Genomic DNA, 23262 nt, shown 5'->3' on the forward strand with positions numbered 1-23262 from the left:
CATAAATTCGTCACTACACTACAGCCTGTCTCAAAAAAAAGTGTGCAAGTAAAAAGCGCCCTCTTTGGCAATTAGAATAAACGGTTGTGACATAATGCTTACATCAACGTCAAGGGCATAGTCTTAGCTCTCTAATGCCGTTTAGTCTGTTCAATTTGCTTGTTTTAATCTCGAGATATGCTTACTTAACAACGAAAGGGTAAAATCACAATTGTGCCACTTTTACTATAGAGAGAGTTCCTTCGTGAAATCAAAAGAATGCTTCAATTACACAACAATACAAAATTGTTTTTAGTGTTCTATCATGTGCATGTCAATGATTTTACCATGGATAAATACTGTTCTCTTTGTCATTCAAAACATGTTAAAAGACAAACAAATATTGCACACTTATAGGTTAATGAACTTTGACAAGTTCATGAAATTTGACAAATTACTGAAATTAGACAAAATAATGCACGGGGAGTGCATTAGACGCATCAACATCAGCTATCATTGACTTACATTGTACAGCCCTATTCCCTAGTAAAAGTGGCACAATTATGATTTTACCCTTTTGTCGTTAACTAAACATATCTTCAGGTTAAAAAGAGCAAATTGAACAGAACAAACGGTATTTGTATGCTAAGACTGTGCCCTTGACGTTGATGTAAGCATCATGTCACAACGGTATTTTCTAATTGCCAGAGAGGGCGCTTTTTACTTGCACAACTTTTTTTGAGACAGGCTGTATATAGACCTTACTCACCTTAGCGTAACATTGACTTTGAATACTGGGGTGTACATGTATATGTACGCTGCATTGATATACCTTGGTTCAATCATGCGCGAAACAATATGAATAATTTTTCACTTCAGTCGCTAGCAACGAACGATTGGTGTTTGGCCAATGAAATTGGTCGTCTTTTCTGAAGAAGCAAAAAACCGGCCAGATTATTGGACAAATCTCAACCGTCTTCCCTATGAAATCAGATGTGATTTTAATATAATGAGATTTAGAAGGAAATAACATTTTCTAACTTGGTGAACATAATAAAATGAATATTAAATCTGTTCATCTGGACTTACTATTTTTGATAGCGACAGTATCGCGTCTCATCCAAGACGCATCATCAGGCTGACTGACCAGGTTGTTGACTATTGACCTGTGACGTACTTGATGGTATGACGTCACAGGGGAGTCGCCGGGGTAGCTTCCGGATTGCTGCGTCGTAGGTCCTGGACAGGTTGTGGCGAAGTCCCCCTCCTCTGTTGAGCGAAGGTTCCTCCCGCCGGACATGTATTGCCTCCTTAACTCCTCTTTCAAACCACTTATGTTCTCTGTCGAGCACTAGCACATCCTTGTCCTCAAAAGAATGGTTGGCAAATTTGAGGTGCGTATAAACTGCCGAATCGTTCAAACCTGTAGAACTGGGTCTACGGTGCTGATACATACGCTTGTGCAAGGGTTGTTTAGTCTCCCTATATAGGAGTCCTCACAGTCAGAGTCTTTGCACTGGATGGCATAAACAATATTACTTTGTTTATTGCGGGGGTTTGTCCTTGGGATGCACTAGTTTCTGTCTCAAAGTATTGCCCGGTTTCAAGGAGACGGGGATGTTGTGTTTCCCGAATATTCGCTTAAGCTTCTCCGAAACCCCAGCAATGTATGGGATGGTGATGTTCCTTGGACGAGTGCTCCTTGTGGTAGAGGAATCAGACGAGATGGATTTTGATTTCTCGTGAGGTTTGAGAGCTTTCTCAAATGTCCAGTTCTGGTACCCACAAGTACCTAACGCAGATTTGAGGTGATTACGTTCTTCCAACTTAGCCTCCTCGGTAGATGGGAATATCTACTGAGAATATTCACAAATTTAACTTGGTGAACGTCATATTATCAATTGAAGATTGATTCAAGGTATGATAGACTTTAATACATAGCCTATATTTGGTTAATATTGTATGAAGAGTGGCATGGGTAGCCAGGTAGACTTACTCTAAAAGATTAGTGCTTGCATGTTATTAAAATCGAAATCCCGTGGGTCGTACAAACTGCATGTACAACGTATAATATGGTCTTCTGTTTAGGTATACCCGGTATAGAAAACGTGGATTTGGCAGTGAAACCTGTATACAAATGTTGCACAAAGTGCAGCGAGAGGGCTGTCACAGCGATTGTATATGCGACAGTGTGTTGCTTCCGGAGGACCATTATTTTGAAGGGTCGTTATTCCGAAGGTTTGTTACTCCGAATTTACAACCAGGTTCGTTATTCCGGAGGGTCAATAATCCACAGGTTTGATACTCCGAAGGGTCATTGCTTCAAGTCGGGAGTAAAAAGCCAAATTCGGAGAAATGACCTTCGGAGTAATGACCCTTCGGAATAACGAACCTTCGGAATAACTACTCTTTGGAATAACGGTCTTTCGGAATATAACTTGGCGTAATCACTATACCTAGGTAACAGGTGGTTGCTTAAATGTCAGGTATATTGATCGGACAACATCATATCATTGGCAAGGTAATATTATGAGGACAATGAAAATGACTCTTTTTTGAGAAAATAAGACGTTTAAAATTGATATTCCGCAAAAACCAACTTAAGCGATGAGTTCCTTCGAACGAGACAGATTTGGCCTAGAAAAAAATTGACGTCATGAAATGACTGTGCCTGCTCTGCGAGAAGGGACTATAAACATTCTCAATGCACAGAACGTATACTGTTGTTGTTCACAGTATTAGTAAATATATTATTAGTAAATTGTGATATTACAATTCATATCTATATCAATATCATGAGAAAAATTAAAAAAAAAAAAAAAAAAATATTTGAGCTTAGAATTTCAGCGTGATCTGAGACTAGCATATAAACCGTGTTAAGTCCACAAACTCATGTATCTGATTTCCCTGTGTGATATTGCAATATGCTATAGTTATTATAGTTTCAGTTGGATGAAATATTATAACGCAAACGCATAGTAACAATACTGTGTTAAGCTTTGTTCCCCAAATGAGAACAATAGTCTGCATATTGTTATGCAGCATTGTTATGGTAAATAATAGTACAACTCATTGTTGCTAACTTGTCAAAGTGATTGTGATTGTATGATGAGAGCATGATATAGTGTCCGCTTCATTTACTTACGTCATCTGCCAAACGGGGGAAGAACACGTACGCTTCAAACGGGGAAGAACACGTGCGAGGCTGAACTTTGCCCACAAAATTTCTTTTTTATCAGGAGAAATACGCATAAAAAATTGCAGCGAGTGTCAACTTGTAATGTGATAATTATTCTCTTCGAATAGAGATAAACTTGTTTTTGCAATAGACCTGCCCTTTAAGTTGTGATTGCTTCGTAACCAAACATATGGCATTTACGCTCATACTTTGGCAGTTACGGTGTTAGTCAAATAATTGCATGTACAAGGAGCTCATTTTATTTCATTTTATTCGGCAGCAAAGCAGGTGATCACAAAATTGCTCCATTCATTGCGATGATTGGCTAATTATGCTGGTTGTACAAACATAGTCAGTGTCCCCCTTCAGCTTCCGTATTTCACTATAGGATATCACACTTTGTGCTCTTTATTAGGCAAAAACAATTGTTGTATTGGAGTAGGGTAGGGCGGGCAGAATGGGGTTACTACATGTATATATATTGAATATAGGCCTACTTGATTATGTTGATCTCAGTCAAATAAATTTAAAAATGACAAATCTGTTTTTGCCAACTCTGAAAAGTGCTTTATTTTGTAACTCTGTGTTCTGCAATCGCAATTTGCCGGGTTAGTTGTATTCCTTTTTGAAGAGGATCACCGCATGGGGTTTTGTTGTTGTTGTTTTTCTGGAGGGGGGTTATAGTTTTAAAAATATCGGGCCTAATTTGAGGGTAGGGCGCATTACTCGAATATATTTTTGGCCTTAGCCTGGTCTCCTTTTGACATGTGCTAGTGTAAGTGCATAGAGGGCATAACGCCCTTACATTGACCGATTGAAATATTCCAATCTTTTAACTGCTGCATGCTGGGGATATGGATCAATCTAAAAAGATCGAAAACTTTCACTCTAAAAACATCAAAAATCGTCATTTGGTAAAACACTAAGAGTATGCTAACACTTGTTTTGAATAAAATCAGTGTACAGAAAGAGCAAGAGCTAATCCAAATCAATCTTTTTGATTGAAAATAATGGACAATTTAAAAGGGCATTTCGTGATCCACAGCCTCATCACCCCCCCACTTTTCTCAAAAAAAGTTGAGATTTTTATATCACTGGAAACCTCTGGCTACATAATGTTTATGTACAAAATATTGCAGATTAATTCGTTTAGCAAAGATATCGTGAAATTTGAATTTCGTTCTGGTGCACCAGAACGAAATTACAACGCATTGTCTATGGAGCAGTGTAATACACATAATCATGCATAACTCGCGAACGCAAAATCGGAATCAACTGAAATTTTGGGAATAGGTTTTTTCGTGGAAATCTAATGAAAAATGACATAAATAGAGGATGCTAGGATCATGAAATACTCCTTTAAGCGAGTATAATGATTACATCTTCTACGGTCTACATCCGCTAGTAGCTTCGCTAGACCGAAGTTTCGCTAGTACGCTAGTAACCTAACACCAAACCCTAACTCCAACCCTAACTTTCAGAATAGCGAATACTTTTTTTTCGGACTATAACTGTCGGAACCTCACATCGCATAAGAGGCTTGGTGTTAGTGGTAACTAAGAGACTGATAATATTCGTTTCATTGTACCAACAAAACATTCAATACTATTAACAGATTAATTCATTTTACAGATGTGTCTCATTGTCATAGGACTCAAGTTGATTCTTTTGGGCGTTGCTTCTGTCATAGTAGCAATACTGAGGATATATAACAATGTACAAGAAGGGGATGTGACTTATAGGTCCACTATAGCGATAATAGTTGCGTACTACTCCACTGGATTATGGGCAGGATTATCGGTAAGTGATCACCATATTAATTTTGATAGTATTTTAAAGAAAGGTAATTAAGTTTTAATTTAAACCATCGAAGTCAAAATTTGGATTCTCTCTTTTACTACAGACCACAAAACAATTAAGGTACCAGTTATTTTTTACCCCTGTATATCCTAAACAAAGACAAAATATCATAATTAGAATCAGCAGTCCATAGTTGCATCTGTTAAAATTAAAATTGTTCAGGAAATAAAGACATACATGTATACCGAAATTTTGTCTGAGCTATTCATTGCCTCATTTCAAATATATAGTTTTAGTTTTGGTTTTGGTTTTGGTCACGTGGTTTCCTATTGTCCTGCCTAACCACTTGAATCACAAGATATCGAACTCATTGTTTCTACCTTTTGTTTAAAACTAAACATTTGTGGCAGGTAGTTTCGGTTTTGGTTTCAGTTTCTTATAAGTGGTGTGACAAATAAAATTACAGGATTTTCGAGTTACGTGATCTAAGTATACAAAAGAAATGTTTAAATTTCGCAGTGCAATATTCACGAGCAGAGAAGTCGAACAAAGCAGTCTACATTTGAAAGCATTGATTTAGTTTGAAAGCATTGACAAGAGACTACGAAATCAGCCTAAGCTGATTTCACTGTAAAATATATAGACCATCGAAATATTTGCATTCGACATTACAAAAGGGCAACTATTGTAATTGTATAGGTGCTATAAACAAAATCGATTCATGTCCTTAATCCCATGTACCAGAATCGATGGAAGGCCATTATATGACCTCTAATAACCTAATAACCTAATGACTTTTACTGAAGCAATTTTTACTGCAAAAAGTAGAAGATAGAGGGGAGAAGAGATGTGTGATGTGTGTGTGTGTGTGTGTGTTGGGGGGTGGAGGGCAAGGGGATATGGGCCGGGAGAGAGAGAAACATATGAGAGAGAGCATTGGAAGTGAAAGAGAAGGGGAGGAGAGCTCGAGATGAAGATATCGAATGTAGGGGAGGAGGAGGGAGAGAGGGGTAATTTAGGGAAGATGTGGTTATATAGGGAGGGAGCCCCCTCTTAAAGAGGTATGGGTTGTGCTTCCGGGGATAATAAACTAATTCATAATCAAATCATCTCCATGCATCGTTTATGTTTCATACAAACAAACAAATCCCACCCCACCCCATCCTTCAATATACGCGCATGTATATGATTTCTAGGCCTACATGTAGAAATCGTGAGTGTAATATGCCACCTACCGTCGACAGAGAGCATCAACTGTCGTCCGCGGGATAGATTTCCGATATCAATCATGATAATAATTATGTTAGCACAATAGGCTATTGTATACTTCTGGTTATATACCCTATACTGTGTCCTCCCAGCATAATAGTGTTATGATTACAGACCAGATCAGCTCTACTTTTTAATCCCTTGATTTTTGGTTTCTGAACAAAAGAGAAACCAAAACTATATATTTGAAATGAGGGATTGTACAAATACACATCTAGGCTACAATTATTGTTTAGTGATATCGACCTGTCAATGTGATTGGAAAAGTTGGACCTCGGACATCGATATTTGTTTGATCCCCCTAAAAAGGGGTCTTGGATTTTTTGATCTCGCCCAGTAGTGCTACTGATCCACGGTTATTTGATAGGATCATTTATTAGTTTTCCAAACAAAACATCATGTACAGCCAAAATTTAGGCTTAAACCGCTAAAAGTGATATCATGCTAATGTATACAGATGCTTTTGAGTCATTCTCAACTTTAATTTTCCCTCTTTTACAAAATTATTTACTTTTATAGCATTTTGAAGCTTTTTCGGATATAAAATGTATCTATTAATGATAAAATTGGTGGCGCTATTTAGTTACTGGAAATTACTCTTTCAAGCTTTTAATACAAATAAGTCATTTTATTGTTTGATAAAATATGTTTATAGAATTTCCTTGTTACTTGTTTCACCTATTCCAGGTGTTTTAATGGCAGTATTAATCACCTACCCCTTGCAAATAAAGAAATATGATTAAGGATAAATAGCGCCATCTATGGTTTGCATTTAGTTAATAATGAAGCCAATTCTATATAAATTTATATACATCAAACAACCGTGGATCATCTGTGCTCCTAAGTTTTATCTTCTGCTAGATAGTTCATACCAATGATGTTACAAAATAAGCTCATTGATGTTATAAAACACGCTTATTCATTCACCATGAAGTCTATAGAACAAATCCAGGTCAGTTTCTGCATTTTTAATGGCTGTTTAGTTAAGCTTAAAAATAGGAGTAACATTCTGCAACTTATCGTCTAGTTGAAGCTAGTGAGTAATCATCAGCGTTGAGTCAGATATTCCTCTGTTGTGTGTACCACTACTCAGTAATTTACAGAATTTTTACAGTGAAGTTGAAAGAAACTCGCACATATGGCACTACTGGGCGCGGCGTTTGGTATTTACAGCGTCTGCATCTTACATTGGCTAGCTGGCTACCGTGGCCTTACTTGTAATGACATGAATGCCTTTGGCACATCCATTTGATGTAGACTTAGTTACAATACCTCCCCCAACAAAGACTATTAATACTTGCATGATATACTTTGATCACATGAGAGCAATAGCTCCGCCCTCAGCTGCTAAGATCAATACATTTAAGATTTCTGTTAAACTGAAGCCCCATCTAGTGACACTGATTCTAGTACTTAGTGGAGACGTTGCTAGCAATCCAGGTCCCACAAAAGATCCATGTAGAAGCTGTTCAAAGTGTGTTCGGTCCAATCAACGTGGCATACTGTGCAACATGTGCAATCTGTGGTTTCACACGAAGTGCATTGGTATGAATATTCAAAGCTATGAAACTCTGGCTTCGTCTGACGACCCTTGGTACTGTTCATCTTGTGCGCTCCCACAGTTCAGCGACACCTTTTTCAACTCATCCTGCAGTTCTTCCGACGGTGATCTGGACTCCAGTAAGTTCTCCAACGATGGTGTGAATGCGTATTCAGGTCCAAGTCATCCCAATACAACTTCAAACAATTCAACTTCAAACAATGTCAATTCCAATAAACTCAACTTTCTTTATTTAAATGCGCGAAGTATGAAAACTATTCAAAGGAAAAGGAACATTCACAAACTTAGAGATTTTCAATCCATCTTATCTACAAATAAATTTGACTGTGTGTCTGTCTCTGAAACATGGCTCAATGAAACAGTTGATGATGGTGAAATCCCTTGCAGTGGATATGCTATTTATCGCAATACAATTGAAAAACTCCACAATGACTTTAACCAGATTCGTGTATTGGTGATTTTTATCTTCCTGATGTAAAAGGTTGTCTTGACAGTACAATATATCACAATGTTACAGATTCTGAACAAGCTTTTTGTGATTCTGTGGATTCTTTTTTCCTGAACTAAATGAGTGATATACCATCTAGAAAAAATTGTGATAATATTCTAGATCTTATTTTCACAACTGTCCCTGACAGGCTCAATGGTGTTACCATATCATATGAAAGATTCTTAACATATCACACTGTGAGTACAAGTTGAGCGTCTCAAACAAAGACCTCGATTTGTATACAATTTTAAAGCAGCTAATTTTAATGACATATGTTGTGAGCTGCAAAACACTGATTTTAGTGGAGTATATTGTGCAATAGATGTTAATTCATCATGGAATTTATTCTCTGAAATATTCACCACACCAAGGTTCTAGACGCTTACATACCAAAAATTAAGATCAAAGACTCTTCGGCCCCAGCGTGGATTGACGCAGAAGTTAGGCATCTCCAAAACAAAAAGGAAACCAAAAAAAATCAAATATCTCTGGCCACTGGGCCAATTTTCGGAAGTTACGTAATCGTTTGAAAAATTTGCTCGCTATCAAGTATATTGATATCGAGTATATTGATATTCTTGGTGAAAGTGTTGTTGATAACACCAAGAGATTCTGGTCATTTTTTAGATCAAAAAGTTATTAGCTGGGATAACATCACAGCTACAACAGCTAGAGAAAAAGCTTCTCTTTTTAACAACTATTGTTATTCTTTTTTTCTCAACCAACTTCCAACACTCAGTTGCCAAAAATACATGGGTTTCAACATCCTTCACTGGGTAATATACAGATCAAAGAATGTGATGTCTGCAAGATCTTGTGCAATTTGAATGTTTCCAAGGCTATTGGCCCTGATGGGATATCTCCCAGGGTCTTGAAAGAATGCGCTCATGAAATTGTTTTTCCTTTATGCCACATTTTAAACTTATCTTTGAGTTCTGGTATTATGCCTGAGACCTGGTTAAAAGCTAATGTTGTTCCTGTTTTTTTTAAATCTGACAGGCAACGTGCTGAAAATTATAGATCTGTGTCATTATTGCGTATAATGTGGAAAATTGATGGAGAGAGCTATTTTTGATCAAGTGTTTCCCGCAATTAAAGACCAATTATACCATCTGCAACACGGTTTTATCAAGGGTCGCTCCACTGTGACACAGCTATTATCTGTTTTTCATGAAGTCAGCACTACTCTGGACAACGCTGGGCAAGTTGACATGATTTATCTTGATTTCTCAAAAGCTTTTGACAGTGTTTGTCATAATTTATTGCTACACAAATTGCAATCTTTTGGTTTTCATTCTGACCTTGGTTTCGCGCTTATTTAACAGGGCGGAAGCACAGGGTTGTTATTGATGGTGTTAATTCGGACTGGCTTCCCGTTGTTTCAGGGGTGCCCCTAGGTTCAATATTGGGGCCTATGCTTTTTCTTTTATACATTAATGACATGCCCAGTGTTGCCCAGAATTTTTCTTTAGCTTTGTATGCAGATGACTCTAAATGTTATAAAAACATCTCTGATGTCTCTGATTGTCACATGCTTTAATGTGATATTAATGCATTATCTAATTGGAGCAAAACTTGGGATCTCCATTTTCACCCCTCTAAATGCCAGATCATATCAATCACCAGGCGTAGGAATGCAATTCATCAAGATTATAAAATGAATGGTGCTGTTCTAGACCGTGTTAGTTCCATCAAAGATCTTGGTCTTGATATTTCCTCATCTTTCACTTCGGATGATCACATTAACAGGGTTGTTAAAAAGTGTAACAAAATACTTGGTTTGATTAAACGCACCATTGGCTTCAATGCCCCTCATAATGTATCCAGGACTTTGTACTGAGCTTTGGTACGTAGTATTGATTTGGAATATTGCAGTCCCCTCTGGAGTGGTACCTCAAAGCGCAACATCCAGAAAGTTGAGGGGGTCCAGAGAAGGGCAACTAAATTCATTTTAGATTATCCTGAGACAGAGTACAAAGAAAGGTTAACCGAGCTAACTCTTCTTCCATTAAGTTTTAGAAGAGAATATGTTGATCTCAATATATTTTTCAAGTGCAATCTGGGATTATATGACATCAATCTTGTCAGTGACATCAATCAGTCCAAATTTGCTTGCACCTTTGATGCAACTTCTGTTTGCACTTGAACCTCTTTTTGTAATTGTCCAAATTGCAGGCAAACGTAACTTAACCTGCATTTTCCCCCTCTAATTTATATTTCCCTTCCCTTCTTTTTTGGATTTGGTGGGGCGGTCTTAGAGGTTAGCTAATTAAAGTTCTTTGCCAAGACCAAAGGAAAAACTTACGTTTTTCTGCTGACAGTTTCGCCAGAAACCTTCTGGCTTTCTCAAAGCGATTGATGTTGTTATTGATCCATCTGCTTGGGCAGGAATCCCGGCCGGATGTTATTGTTTTACCGGAAGTACTCCTGTCTCCAACGTTGGTCTTGAGCAGAGGATCAAAGATGTGGCTCAGAAAGAAGGTCCCGGTGTCTCTGTTCATGGTGTTGTCTCCTCTCTTGCGAATCCATACTGATTCCTTGACCCATCGTGCCCTGCGGTTTTCTTCCCTATCAAGGATTAATGAGCTGTCCCAGTCTATTAAATGGTTAGCCCTTGACACGTGATCTGTGATGGCTGATTTGTTAATTTCGGTAAGCGATTCCTTCCTCTTGGATCGTGTGTACTCAAGTTGGCTAGCTTTCTCCGCTTCCCTTTTGTGTTCATTCATGCGGACACCGAATTGTCTTTTTCTCTCACCAATATATGATTGGGGGCAGTTTTTGCATGGTATTTCATATACACAGATCGCTGTTTTTTCTTTGCCTTGTTTGTCCTTTGGATGAACGAGCACATTTCTGATGGTGGTATGGGGTTTCATGGCCGTAGAGACGTTGTGTTTTCTCATAATACGACTAATCTTTTCAGAGACTCCCGCCACGTAAGGAATTACAATGCTACCTCTACGGTCTTAGATAGTTGAATCATTTTCTTACGATCCGTGACCATTCATAGCATACCTTTGTTTCTCTGTGGATTTGACTAGATGGACATATTCTAAGAAAAAATAGCTCCTATGTCCCTCCCAAAATGGCGGGAAAATCTATTTATAGCTCATTTTTCAAAATGGCCGCCGGTGACATTTTGAAAAACATGAATATCTATATACCATGTTCTGGATAGGCTATAATGACAAATAATATGCCGTTTTCCACTATCTTTGGCATGCCCAACCTTTTAAGATAAAATTCAAAGTGTTGAGAGGTCCTCTTGACCCCTAAATCCAAGATGGCCGCCAGTTTCATATTGAAAAACATGAAAATCGATATATCATGAAGTGGGTAGGCTATAATAACAAACAATGTGTCGTTTTCAACTATATTTGGCATGCAAAACCGTTTAAGATCATATTCAAAGAGTTTGGGGTCACCTTGACTCCTAAATCCAAGATGGCCGCCAGCGCCATATTGACAAAAACATGAAAATGTATATACCATGAAGTGGATAGGCTATACTGACAAACAATGTGTTGTTTTCACTATTTTTGGCATGCCAAATCTTCTTTTGTCATATTCAAAGTGTTTGGGGTCATCTTGAACCCTAAATCCAAGATAGCCGCCAGCGCGATATTGAAAAACATGAACATCGATATATCATGAAGTGGATTGACTATAATAACCAACAATGTGTCGTTTTCAACTATTTTTGGAATGCAAAATCATTTAAGATCATATTCAAAGAGTTTGGGGTCACCTTGACCCCTAAATCTAAGATGGCCGCCAGCACCACATTGACAAAAACATGAAGTTTTCAAAGTGTTTGGGGCATCTTGACCCCTAAATCAAGATGACTGTCTAAGCCAAGTCGAAAAACATGAACATCGATATTTAAGATGTGACACACATGAGGCCAATACTTATTTTACTCAATTACTTATACTATAGATTTTGAAAGTGTTACCTTTGTTCTTTCAGGAAAGTGGCACGTTAAGAGCATGTGATGGAGAACAGAACAGACACTGAAGAGCTACAGAGCAACTAAGAGACTGATAAACTAGAATGCATGCTGAAAGATCATTGCCCTGTAAAAGACAGGTTTGAAAAAGTAGAGAAATGGGAAAACACAATTTTTTACAATGGAAGGGCCTTGATAAATTTCAACATGTCAATACAACAGTGGAATGGGATAAAGGACCTAAGGGTTTTCATAAGCATGCTACTTGGTGTACCACGATGTCTAACACACACGCTCACTGCCAAGCCACAAAACGCAAGCACAAATCTGAGAAATAAAAAAAAAAGGCTGGGATGTCCGGTCAGCAATTATCCTTCTCAGGACCTCCTCGCAAGAAACTTCGTTCAAGTATAGGTGTTCTGCATGATAAGGCATTGTGCGTCCACAAAAGTCTGGTAACCGGGACAAAAACACTTTTGTTACTTTTGACACAAGATGCGTGGAGAAGATTTGAGGCACACACTATCTACATTGCAGATTAGGATTTATAACGTCAATCACAGACAGGCAAACAGCCTTTGGCTTGGAAATCAGATACCACCGTCATTGCTGGCGTCAATATGTCAGCAATCAAGCGAAGATAATCTCAGTGAAAATGCAGAGCATCTACAGCATGTTAACCTTCGGGAGGCTCAAGCTTTGTTCTTTCAACATATCCAACAAGTCATATTTAAAGATCGTGAAATACACACCCTTGAAGGACTGCTCCAAGATTACATTCGCATTATTTCAAACTACGGGCACTTTTCCCAAGTAAGGTCCAGCTACCTCAAGGAACTTCTGATCAAAGAATTTGGAAAAGTCATAGGAATTCACGAACGTATTCAGAAGAATGTTAGTGAGTTTGTGTAAGATACAAGAGCTGCCGGTATATACATCGAGGCCGCGCTGTTATCACTAGGAGTAACGGATGACCAGTTGGTCAACAATGTCGCAACACGACTTAGAGAACAGGTCATCAAAGAACCACTATTCCTTGGGCCCCGTACATACATGAGTTGGAGCAAGATGAAAACTTTAGTGAGCTCCTACTAAAGCTCATTACCTGGTTGAAAAAACCTAACACAGGTTCAGCTGATGACAACCCAAAGGTCTGATCAATTTCGTCAATCTTAGAGAGCAATCGTTATTTACGACAGGGGTTGGCATTTTGAGGGGGAACCCGATTTGTTTTATCTTGAGGGGGGGGGGGGGTCGAAATGTTTTGTTGAACCAGGAGGGGGATTGTTAAGTTTTAAATTTTAAGTAATTAGTTTAAACAAGGGCGGAATTTGAAAATTTGAAAATTTGCTTTCCCCCTCGCATCCACTCAAAATTGTCAGATTCACCCTTTTTAAACTTAACAATCCCCCTCCTGGTTCAACAAACAATTTTGCGTTTCTACCTCAAGATCAAATAAAAAATTTGATCAAAATGCCCATTCCCCCTGTCGTAAATAACGATCTCTCCCTACGATTGACGTAATTGATCGGACCTTTAGGTTGCCATCAGTTAGACCTGTGTTAGGTTTTTTCAACCAGTTAATGAAGTTTAGTATGAGCTCACTCAAGTTTTCAGCTTGCTCCACCTCATCTATGTACGGGGGCCAAGGAATAGTGGTTGTTTTGATGACCTGTTCTTGACCAACTGGTCATCCGTTACTCCCAGTGATAACAGCGCGGCCTTGATGTATGTATCGGAAGTGCTTGTATCATACACAAGCTCACTAAATTTCTTCTGAATACGTACGTGAAATCCTATGTCTTTTCCAAATTCTTTGATCAGAAGTTCCTTGAGGTAGCTGGACCTTACTTGGGAAAAGTGCCCGTGGTTTGAAGTAATACGAATGTAATCTTGGAGCAGTCCTTCAAGGGTGCGTATTTCACAATTTTTAAATAAATATTACTTGTTGGATATGTTGAAAGAACAAAGCTTGAGCCTCCCGAAGGTGAAAATGCTGTAGATGCTCTGCATTTTCACTGAGATTATCTCTCGCTTGATTGCTGATATTTTGACGCCAGCACAATGACGGTGGTATCTGATTTCCAAGCCAAAGGCTGTTTGCCTGTCTGGGATTGATGTTATAAACGTATCTAACCGCTCTCTTGTATCCTGCAATGTAGATAGTGTGTGCCTTGAATCTTCTCCATGCATCTTGTGTCAAAAGTAACAAAAGTGTTTTTGTCCCGCTTACCAGACTTTTGTGGACGCACATTGCCTTATCATGCAGAACACCTATACTTGAACGAAGTTTCTTGGAAGGAGGTCCTGAGAAAGATGATTGCTGACCGGACATCCCAGCCTTTTTTTTTTTATTTTTTCTCAGATTTGTGCTTGTGTGTGTGTGTTAGACATCGTGGTACAACAATTAGCATGCATATGAAAACCCTTAGGTCCTTTATCCCATTCCACTGTTGTATTGACATGTTGAAATTTATCAAGGCCCTTCCATTGTAAAAATTGGTCCTTAATGTTCTCCCATTTCTCTACTTTTTCTAAACTGTCTTTTACAGGGCAATGATCTTTCAGCATGCATTCTAGTTTATCAGTCTCTTGGTTGCTCTGTAGCTCTTCGGTGTCTGTTCTGTTCTCCATCAAATGCTCTTAACGTGCAACTTTTCTAAAAAACATAGTTAACACTTTCAAAATCTATAGTATAAGTAATTGAGTAAAAATAAGTATTGGCCTCATGTGTCACATCTTAAATATCGATGTTCATGTTTTTCGACATGGCTTAGACAGTCATCTTGGATTTAGGGGTCAAGATGACCCCAAACACTTTGAATACGACATGAAAAGGTTGGGCATGCCAAATATAGTGGAATAGTTGTCAGTATGGCCTATCCACTTCATGTTTTTGTCAATATGGTGCTGGCGGCCATCTTGGATTTAGGGGTCAAGGTGACCCCAAACTCTTTGAATATGATCTTAAATGGTTTTGCATGCCGTAAATAGTTGAAAACGACACATTGTTGGTTATTATAATAAATCCACTTCTGGCGGCCATCTTGGATTTAGAGTTCAAGATGACCCCCAAACACTTTGAATTTGACAAAAAAAGATTTGGCATGCCAAAAATAGTGGAAAACGACACTTTGTTTGTCAGTATAGCCTATCCACTTCATGGTATATAGATTTTAATGTTTTTGTCAATATGGCGCTGGCGGCCATCTTGGATTTAGGGGTCAACGTGACCCCAAACTTTTTGAATATGATCTTAAACTGTTTTGCATGCCAAATATAGTTGAAAACGACACATTGTTTGTTATTATAGCCTATCCACTTCATGATATATCGATTTTCATGTTTTTCAATATGAAACTGGCGGCCATCTTGGATTTAGGGTCAAGATGACCTCTCAACACTTTGAATTTTATCTTAAAAGGTTGGGTATGCCAAAGATAGTGGAAAACGGCATATTATTTGTCATTACAGCCCATCCAGAACATGGTATATAGATATTCATGTTTTTCAAAATGTCACCGGCGGCCATTTTGAAAAATGAGCTATAAATAGATTTTCCCGCCATTTTTGGGAGGGACATAGGAGCTATTTTTTCTTAGAATAAGTCCATCTAGTCAAATCCACAGAGAAACAAAGGTATGCTATGAATGGTCACGGATCGTAAGAAAATGATTCAACTATAGAGGTGTCTGGCACCTGTTCGCTCCAGCCATTCACTGGACTTTTTTGATGTAACTTATGTGCAATATTATATATATTTTTGTAATTCTGTGCCAGTGATAAAGTGTAATAAATAAATAAATAAATAAATTAAAAAAAAAATAAATAAATAAATAAATAAATAAATAAATAAATAAATAAATAAATAAATAAATAAATAAATAAATAAATAAATAAATTAATTAATTAATTAATTAATTAATTAATTAATTAATTTGTATGGTCAATTTTTTATATCCCTCTTCATGTCCTAAAAAGAAACTACCCAGCATGTATATGTTATTAACTTTAGCTAAAAAGTATTTATGAATACTCACTTAGAGAAAGTGTGCATGCTTCAATATAGTCAGTGGAAGAGTCCGAATCATCACCTCTAAAGCATAATTTTAGAAGCAGCACTAATTGACCAATTGTTTTTTGTTTTAATATTTTGGATTTATCACGACCGAGACTGAACTGACCAGAACTATGCTGACTAGAAGCAGAATGCAGTCCACATTTTGTTGCAAAGTGATTTTATTTTTGACATTTTTGTGCAGACTTTTCCAAAGGATGGGTCCAAAGGATGGGTAGGCCTATTTTGTTTTGTCAACTCATGTTTACGTCCACTAAATTTGCCATGATTTGTGAACTGTACATTACAACTACTCTGACTTTTTGCTTTTGACATATCAAACTCTTTGCGTCCATCAGTCATTGCCTGTAAATGTGCCACTGTGGGGCTAGATGAGCTTTACACTTGGTGACACATTGCTCAAGTAAAAATGTAGCCTGATCCTAAGCAACAACTTTTGTTTCGGGTTTTACTTATCTCATTGCACCATAGTCACATCCTGGAGGCAGATGTCTTGCAATTCACTACGGTATGAATTCATCAAGTAAATCAATTCATATTCACCTTGGACATGTGTATTGAACACAGGTCTCATATATATCACATTTACTTTCCCATGGTATGTGTATCCTATAATTTTAAGATTTCATCCATCCAATAGCCTCGATAAAAGTTGCTAATCGTATTGAGCCCCCTTTTGTTTTGGGCCTAGTTAGGATCTCCGCTTGTCAATAAAGGCGATGCAAAGTTCTTCTACGTTCTGACTCCATGTTATTTTCTAGCCTTGTAATGAGCATATTGTATATCAGGAGTATTTTATATCTAATTGTGACAGTCTATGTATTTACTTTCATCCTCCATTCTCAAGGCCCTGATTTGGCAATTCAATATCCAATACTCAAATCCCTAATTTGACGATACTATTTGACGTAACAATGCTTTCTATGATTTTGCAGCAGTATATCTACTCTACTTTCATCATATTTTTCGAAAATAAAATCCGATACATTTCTTATTTTAACAAAATCACAGATATTTGTACCACGGAACAATTCTGCAATTGGTCAGACTTGCGTCAAGTGAAAAAACATCAGGTGTATTAAAGCGCTTCGTAACTTATTGTTTTTACTTTTTACAGTACATTTTATCTGGAAGTTTATGTATTGCATCATCAGTGGAGCGTAGGAATAGACAAAGGATGAACAAGGTCAGACTTGAAAAAAAAAAGAAAAAAAAATTAGCCTAGATTGGAAAAGGAAAGAAATCGAGAAATGAACACAGAATCTACCCCTTCTACACTACCAGATTCTTATTACAGCTGCATCCAGAGGAATAGGGATCTGATAGTGTATTTCAAACGTGTATTAACTTGGTTTGTTTGTTTAACCAGGTTGGTCCGTGAGGGACACATGCTAATCCATGGGAAATCCATGGACCGTTCCAAGCTCATACAATAAATGCACAAGCCTGGATAGCCAGTACAGGCTAATAAAGATGCATGCTGGCCCAGATAGATTTGAAAAACAAAGCAAGAAATGGAAGAAAATAGCAAAGAAATGGAGAAAGAGGAGAAGGCCACTCCCAAACACAATTGTACAATCATGGGGGGCGGCCAAGATCGACTGAATTTTGACGTCGTCTTTGGTTTAACACATAAACACGAAAATGTCTCAAATAATTCCAAAAGTGTATGTATGTTATCAAGCACTATTTTATCAGTCGAAATCCGTTGAGGTTCGACAGTGAACCTCATTGTAAGTACTGTTTTGGTTTTTTTTTGGTTTTTTTTTGTATGAATAACGCACGATATGTTATTATATATAGTGAAAATTTCCCCATGTAAACAAATACGATTACGTGAGGTGGCGGTAAGAATTTCGCCTGCAATGCGAAGGGTCCCGAGATCGATTCCCACCCCGGCGATGAATAAAAAATGTTCTTCTTCTTTTTTCTTTGAATCTAAAATTATTTATTTGCATGTGAAAATGTATACATTGCACTGGGATTTTTTTGGGGGTCAATAGAGCTAAAAATGCACTTTGGCTCGGGGAAAAATAATTGCGTCCAACGTCCAGGCAGTGTTGCCGTCATATTGTCTGTTTTGTTTACGCTTTTGGCTGTTGCCACATTGAATAATGTCGTCCACCATCGTCTGTGTACAATTTTACTCTTAGCCTTTACTTCGTGAGAAAGGAAATTAGAATTCCAATCTCAAGCCCCGATGCAAAGGCTTCAGATGATAGGTTGGTTCTTTACCAGAGTGAGGGCTAGATTCCTCTATCCCTTAGCCATTTTACTTGTACTGTTTGTGCGTTGTACTAGTACCTTTTTACTAGGAGGCTCCTGAGCTGCTTTACCAGTTACCAAACTCCTATAGTCCGGAGATATGTTATATCACATGACCTTGTGGTTTCGATAACGATATCAAACCTTGTCGGCTAGGCTATAATGAAAAAAAAGATAAAAAGACTAGTTTGCGTCTGACGTCATCTGTCAATCAAACTCGAGCACGGTTTGTTTACAAATGTCGTGATGATCTGATTTGCTGAACGCGGCGGTAAAACCGGGTGCCTTATTATTGATTTTGCACCTTCAAACATACAAACCATCTCAAAAATTAGGTCTTAATAGTAGGAAACTTTCTCTCGCGAAGGCACCATGTCAACAATGCCTAGAAAAGGTTTTTTTTTCCTTTGTAAAAGTACGTAATTTTTCGCCATTTCCTGCTATTTCTTTTCTCCGATCGGCACCAGATCTTCCTTGTACGCGCTATTTAACCAATCAAGGATCATAGAGAATTTGATTGACAGTGACGTCAGACGCAAACTAGTTTTTTTTATCTCTGTCTTCCATTATACCACAGATCTTTTTGAACGGCTGTGTTGTAGCTATAGGAGATGAACTAGTTACCGTCATATATGAAAAAGTATAAAAGCTATGATTTTAGTACTTTCTCTATGTTTCAATTACTTATTCTTTTTAAAATATCTGAATTTTCAACCCGGTACAAGCTTTAATAACGGGGGACCATACATTTGTATGAGAAAGAAATATACCATCTATATCCAAACTCCCTTTATTCCAATGCACATTTTGCTTCATCGGGCCGCCCTGGCTTGGTCGGATTTGCAAGAGGGGTGTCACGAAACCGTAATAGGTACAAATTTAGGACTTTCTGTCAATCAAGTATGGTTTATTTTCTACATGTCAATCTTTAAATCATTAGTATAGTCCTTATAATAACGGTGGACCGACTTGATCAGTAAATGACAGCAAACCAGTGAAAAATACCCCAAAACTCAATCAGTGGAGCTCCGCCCGTACATGTCAATAGCGTCATTATCGATTGGATAAGTCGACCGGAGCGGACAATTCGATCACTCGTTGGATTAATATTATCACGTGGTAATAAATTTGCGTTGGACAATCGATTACTATAATGGTTTAGTACTGCTTATCTTGGTTTAATCTTCACTAAGCGGGTTTATGGCTGGAAAGGTCACGGTGAATTTGCCGTGGACATAAAGTGCACTATGATAGAATACTCTTCCTGCGCATACCCTGCTATCAGATCACGTGCTCGCTTCAGCAATTAGGTTCATTACTATCTATGCGACCACTTGTTACCAGCTTTTACAAGTTGTTAGTTTCTTAATCATATTAATACTGTTAATTCCTATAGGCCGATGCCTTGAAATGTTTTTATTCTTTAATTATCTCACTTCCTTATCAATTTCAGATGGTGGGCTTTGCTGTTTCTTGCAGTGTGTCAATAATAGGCGCCTCTCTCACAGTGAAAGAAGAAGGCATTTATCTACATCTCTCTGATCTTTACCGTGACTGTTTTGTTTACAGTCATCATTTGAATTATTATGAGGTAAGTTGGCAAATAATTAGGACGCATAATTTCAAAAATACAAAATAGCTTGTAGTATGATAGTTGCCACTTTGCCCCAAATTTCAGGCATCTCCTGCTCACCTAAAAGGAACTAAATTCAGATGTCTATCTGATTTGAAGCATTGATTAACAGAACACTTTCTTTTTACAGTGTAAAGATTATTACTTGGCTATTGCTGCTACTGTGATAGGAAGTGTTGCGTTTTTACTAAGTGTCTTTTGTAGCATGATCGCATACCAAAATACCTGCTCGGGCAATGAAGCCTTTAACGAAGAGGTAAGTATCGCCTTTGAAACGTTTCAAGGTGAATAAAATCAAATTACCTTCAGCCACTCCGAATATTTGATGTAGAATATTGTTGAACAGGTCTTCGTTATTTAATCTATTTCAATTGTTATTTATCTTCTAACGAATGTGTGTTGACGGAAAATCAATTATATGTTATGTCGAATGTCTGGTGAAAATATATTATCGATTTTACGTCATCCAACATTCGTTAGAAGTTAAATATTACTGGGAAATGGAAATAGAATAGGAATAGATTAAATAATGAAGACATGTTACATCGAATATTCCACACATATCCGGGTATGATGATGCTGCAACTTCAGGCGGTATCAGAAGTATCCTCTATCCCCCCAACACACACACACACACACACATAAAAATGCCCAGTATAAAAACATGAAAAAATGTCCCATAAGGTAACAATGTAACCACTTCAGCAGGAGTGAAGTACACTTCTAAAATACATTTGGGGGGGCATGCAAGCGATTTTAAGGGGGACACGGTTCACATTATGGAAAAATCGCACCCCGCAAAAACCTGCTACTGGCCTTGACGGAATGTCACATGGCATTGATTAAAATTCTCAATAATTCTCAATAAAAGTGGTGGGATTAATGTATATGTGTTTAACTTCAAATTGTTAGTGAATTTCAGATTAATTTTGGGCAATAATGACCAGTGAAATATTGACTTTTTTCCTCTTTTATATTTATATCAACCAGAATTTTGATCGTAGATATTTCCATGACCAACGACGACCCCCGTACACACGAATGGAAGATAGCCGATACAGTGAAGATAGGGATTTACACCAGCCTCCACCGTATTCCTGTAATCAATTAAACCAGAGTTACCAAGAAGATGAAGACAATGTACAAAACCAACAGCCCCCACCATATAGCTACAATATGCCATGTCAAGTCTATTTTTAATAAGCCACGATTTAATATGAGACTTAAATTTAATTTTGATACATTCAAGTTGCTCAATTATTCGCCGTAGAAGTAGTGATGTAAAGGGATTAATTACCATAGCAATGGAGTTTACACAATAAAATGTATTAATGTGTATTTGTGCAATGATAGGTTGACACTACACTTATAGGTGCGGGTGATCAGCATGATGTGCAAAATCTATAGAATGACAACATGTACGTGCATTGTTGTGGTAAACATTTCTGATTGCCTCCCTCCCCTGTGTTACGAGTATGAAATACCCAAGGCCGGCCAAGTCACACAAATATACACAACAAACACACTGATATATCATCAAGCTATATGATTCACAAGAACTGAATTATTTAATGAGAAGTATAATGATAATTAGACAATGCTTTAACATATCGTTATGAATACGGCAGACGGCCGAATCCGGATTCGGCTTTTGGTAAATTTATTTTACGAATGCATTACAGTCTGCCGTATTCATAACGATATAAAACATACAGGGTGTCCCAGAAAAAATTACCGAGTGAATAAAATTGAACGTAAGTCGAGAAATAGACATCAGAATCAAAAAATTTAAAATGTAGCGCATAGCCTATTTTGTTGTGCATCACATACGAAAATTTTATTTGATTCGGTTGACTGGTTCGAAGAAATGAACGATTGCATAAAGCGTGCATCAATGCAGTTCATTCCAAGTTTGATAAACAGGCGCTATTTTTATACTCGCTCACCACTTCCTAAAGTTTGTGTATCTTATTAAATTTAGTCCACATTATCTATTAAAACCCCTCGGTGTTATGTCATTCATGCTTTCACTGAAGATGAATAACAGTTTGTCCGAGAAAACTTTGATTTTTGCAATTGGAAGCTCTCCAACTTTAATTCTTTAGGTTGTGCAAATATACTTTACAAAGAACATTTGAGCCAAAACGGACAATGATCAAGTGCTAACAGCTTTACGTGTGATTTTTGATACCACGCAACATTAATGTTAAAGTTTTAAAAGATTTAAACTTTGCATTACAATTCCTTGGAAATATTCCGAAAACATTAATGTGTGTGAGAAATTTTAAGCCAGCTGGAATTCTTTATGTAATAATTCTTTATGCAACATTTATATCAACATTAACGAAAAAAGATCTTTACAAATACTGAGCATCATCTTACATGCAAGCTTTCATTTTCAAAACCGTGCAGGTTTTCAAATTTGAACAAAACCTAATTAAATGTTTTTCAAGAAACAGGTTGTTTAAAAAGAACGAAAAGGATTTCATAGAACAAAATATGAAGCCCATTGATAGTTTAACCACTAGTGCGCACGCATTGTGTTGAATGATCTTTCTTTCAAACTTGGAATGAAATGAATTGATACATGCGTTATGTATCGTCGCTCATTTCTTCGCGATCAGTCAACCGATTCCAGTCAAATTTGCGTATACGGTGCAGAATAAGATGGGCTACACGCTGATGTTTAGATTATTGGATTCTGATGTCTATTTTTCGACGTACGTCCAAATACATTTGCCCGGTAATTTTTTCTGGGACACCCTGTATAGTATAACAACCACTGCTTTAGGATCTTATTAAGATAATCTTTATAATAGTTGATACTCAACCTAGTGCTCCTGATCATGAAAACCACCTTAGGCTTGCGTAATCCTTTGCCTAGTATCCTCTTTCAAACGTGTCCAGCGAAGTTCACTGTACATGTAGACTTGAAATAGTAAATCATTTGCGTACAAAATCCTTGCACAGATGACAATTTCCAAAACGGTGCTGTTTTCACAATTCACTCACTGCTATACTCGCACTCTGTTCCACTTACATTGACAGATGCTTTGT

The 23262-nt window shown here is 37.5% G+C and overlaps 1 protein-coding gene across 2 annotated transcripts; it reads left to right on the top strand.

Annotated features, from left to right (window-relative positions):
- The first annotated feature begins 1856 nt into the window (after positions 1 to 1856).
- On the top strand, positions 1857 to 22532 carry LOC140156812 (uncharacterized). Of its 2 annotated transcripts, XM_072179796.1 has the most exons (6): positions 1857 to 1897; positions 4790 to 4957; positions 17425 to 17493; positions 20026 to 20163; positions 20336 to 20461; positions 21196 to 22512. In XM_072179796.1, the coding sequence occupies exons 2-6, from the start codon at positions 4790 to 4792 to the stop codon at positions 21403 to 21405; spliced, it is 711 nt and encodes a 236-aa protein (XP_072035897.1). In that variant the 5' UTR covers positions 1857 to 1897; the 3' UTR covers positions 21406 to 22512. The 2 variants fall into 2 exon arrangements, with proteins under 2 accessions (XP_072035897.1, XP_072035898.1); XM_072179797.1 differs by lacking the exon at positions 17425 to 17493 and having other exon boundaries at positions 21196 to 22532.
- The last annotated feature ends 730 nt before the right edge of the window (positions 22533 to 23262 follow it).

This window comes from Amphiura filiformis, chromosome 7 (genome assembly GCF_039555335.1).
Source record: "Amphiura filiformis chromosome 7, Afil_fr2py, whole genome shotgun sequence".
NCBI classification, from domain to species: domain Eukaryota; kingdom Metazoa; phylum Echinodermata; class Ophiuroidea; order Amphilepidida; family Amphiuridae; genus Amphiura; species Amphiura filiformis.

Bases quoted from the DNA above. Each gene is read 5' to 3' on its own strand.
- LOC140156812 (XM_072179796.1), top strand. From the start codon at position 4,790: ATGTGTCTCATTGTCATAGGACTCAAGTTGATTCTTTTGGGCGTTGCT. The intron at 20,164-20,335 runs GTAAGTTGGCAA...TTCTTTTTACAG, and splicing joins ATCATTTGAATTATTATGAG to TGTAAAGATTATTACTTGGC. The intron at 20,462-21,195 runs GTAAGTATCGCC...TATATCAACCAG, and splicing joins ATGAAGCCTTTAACGAAGAG to AATTTTGATCGTAGATATTT.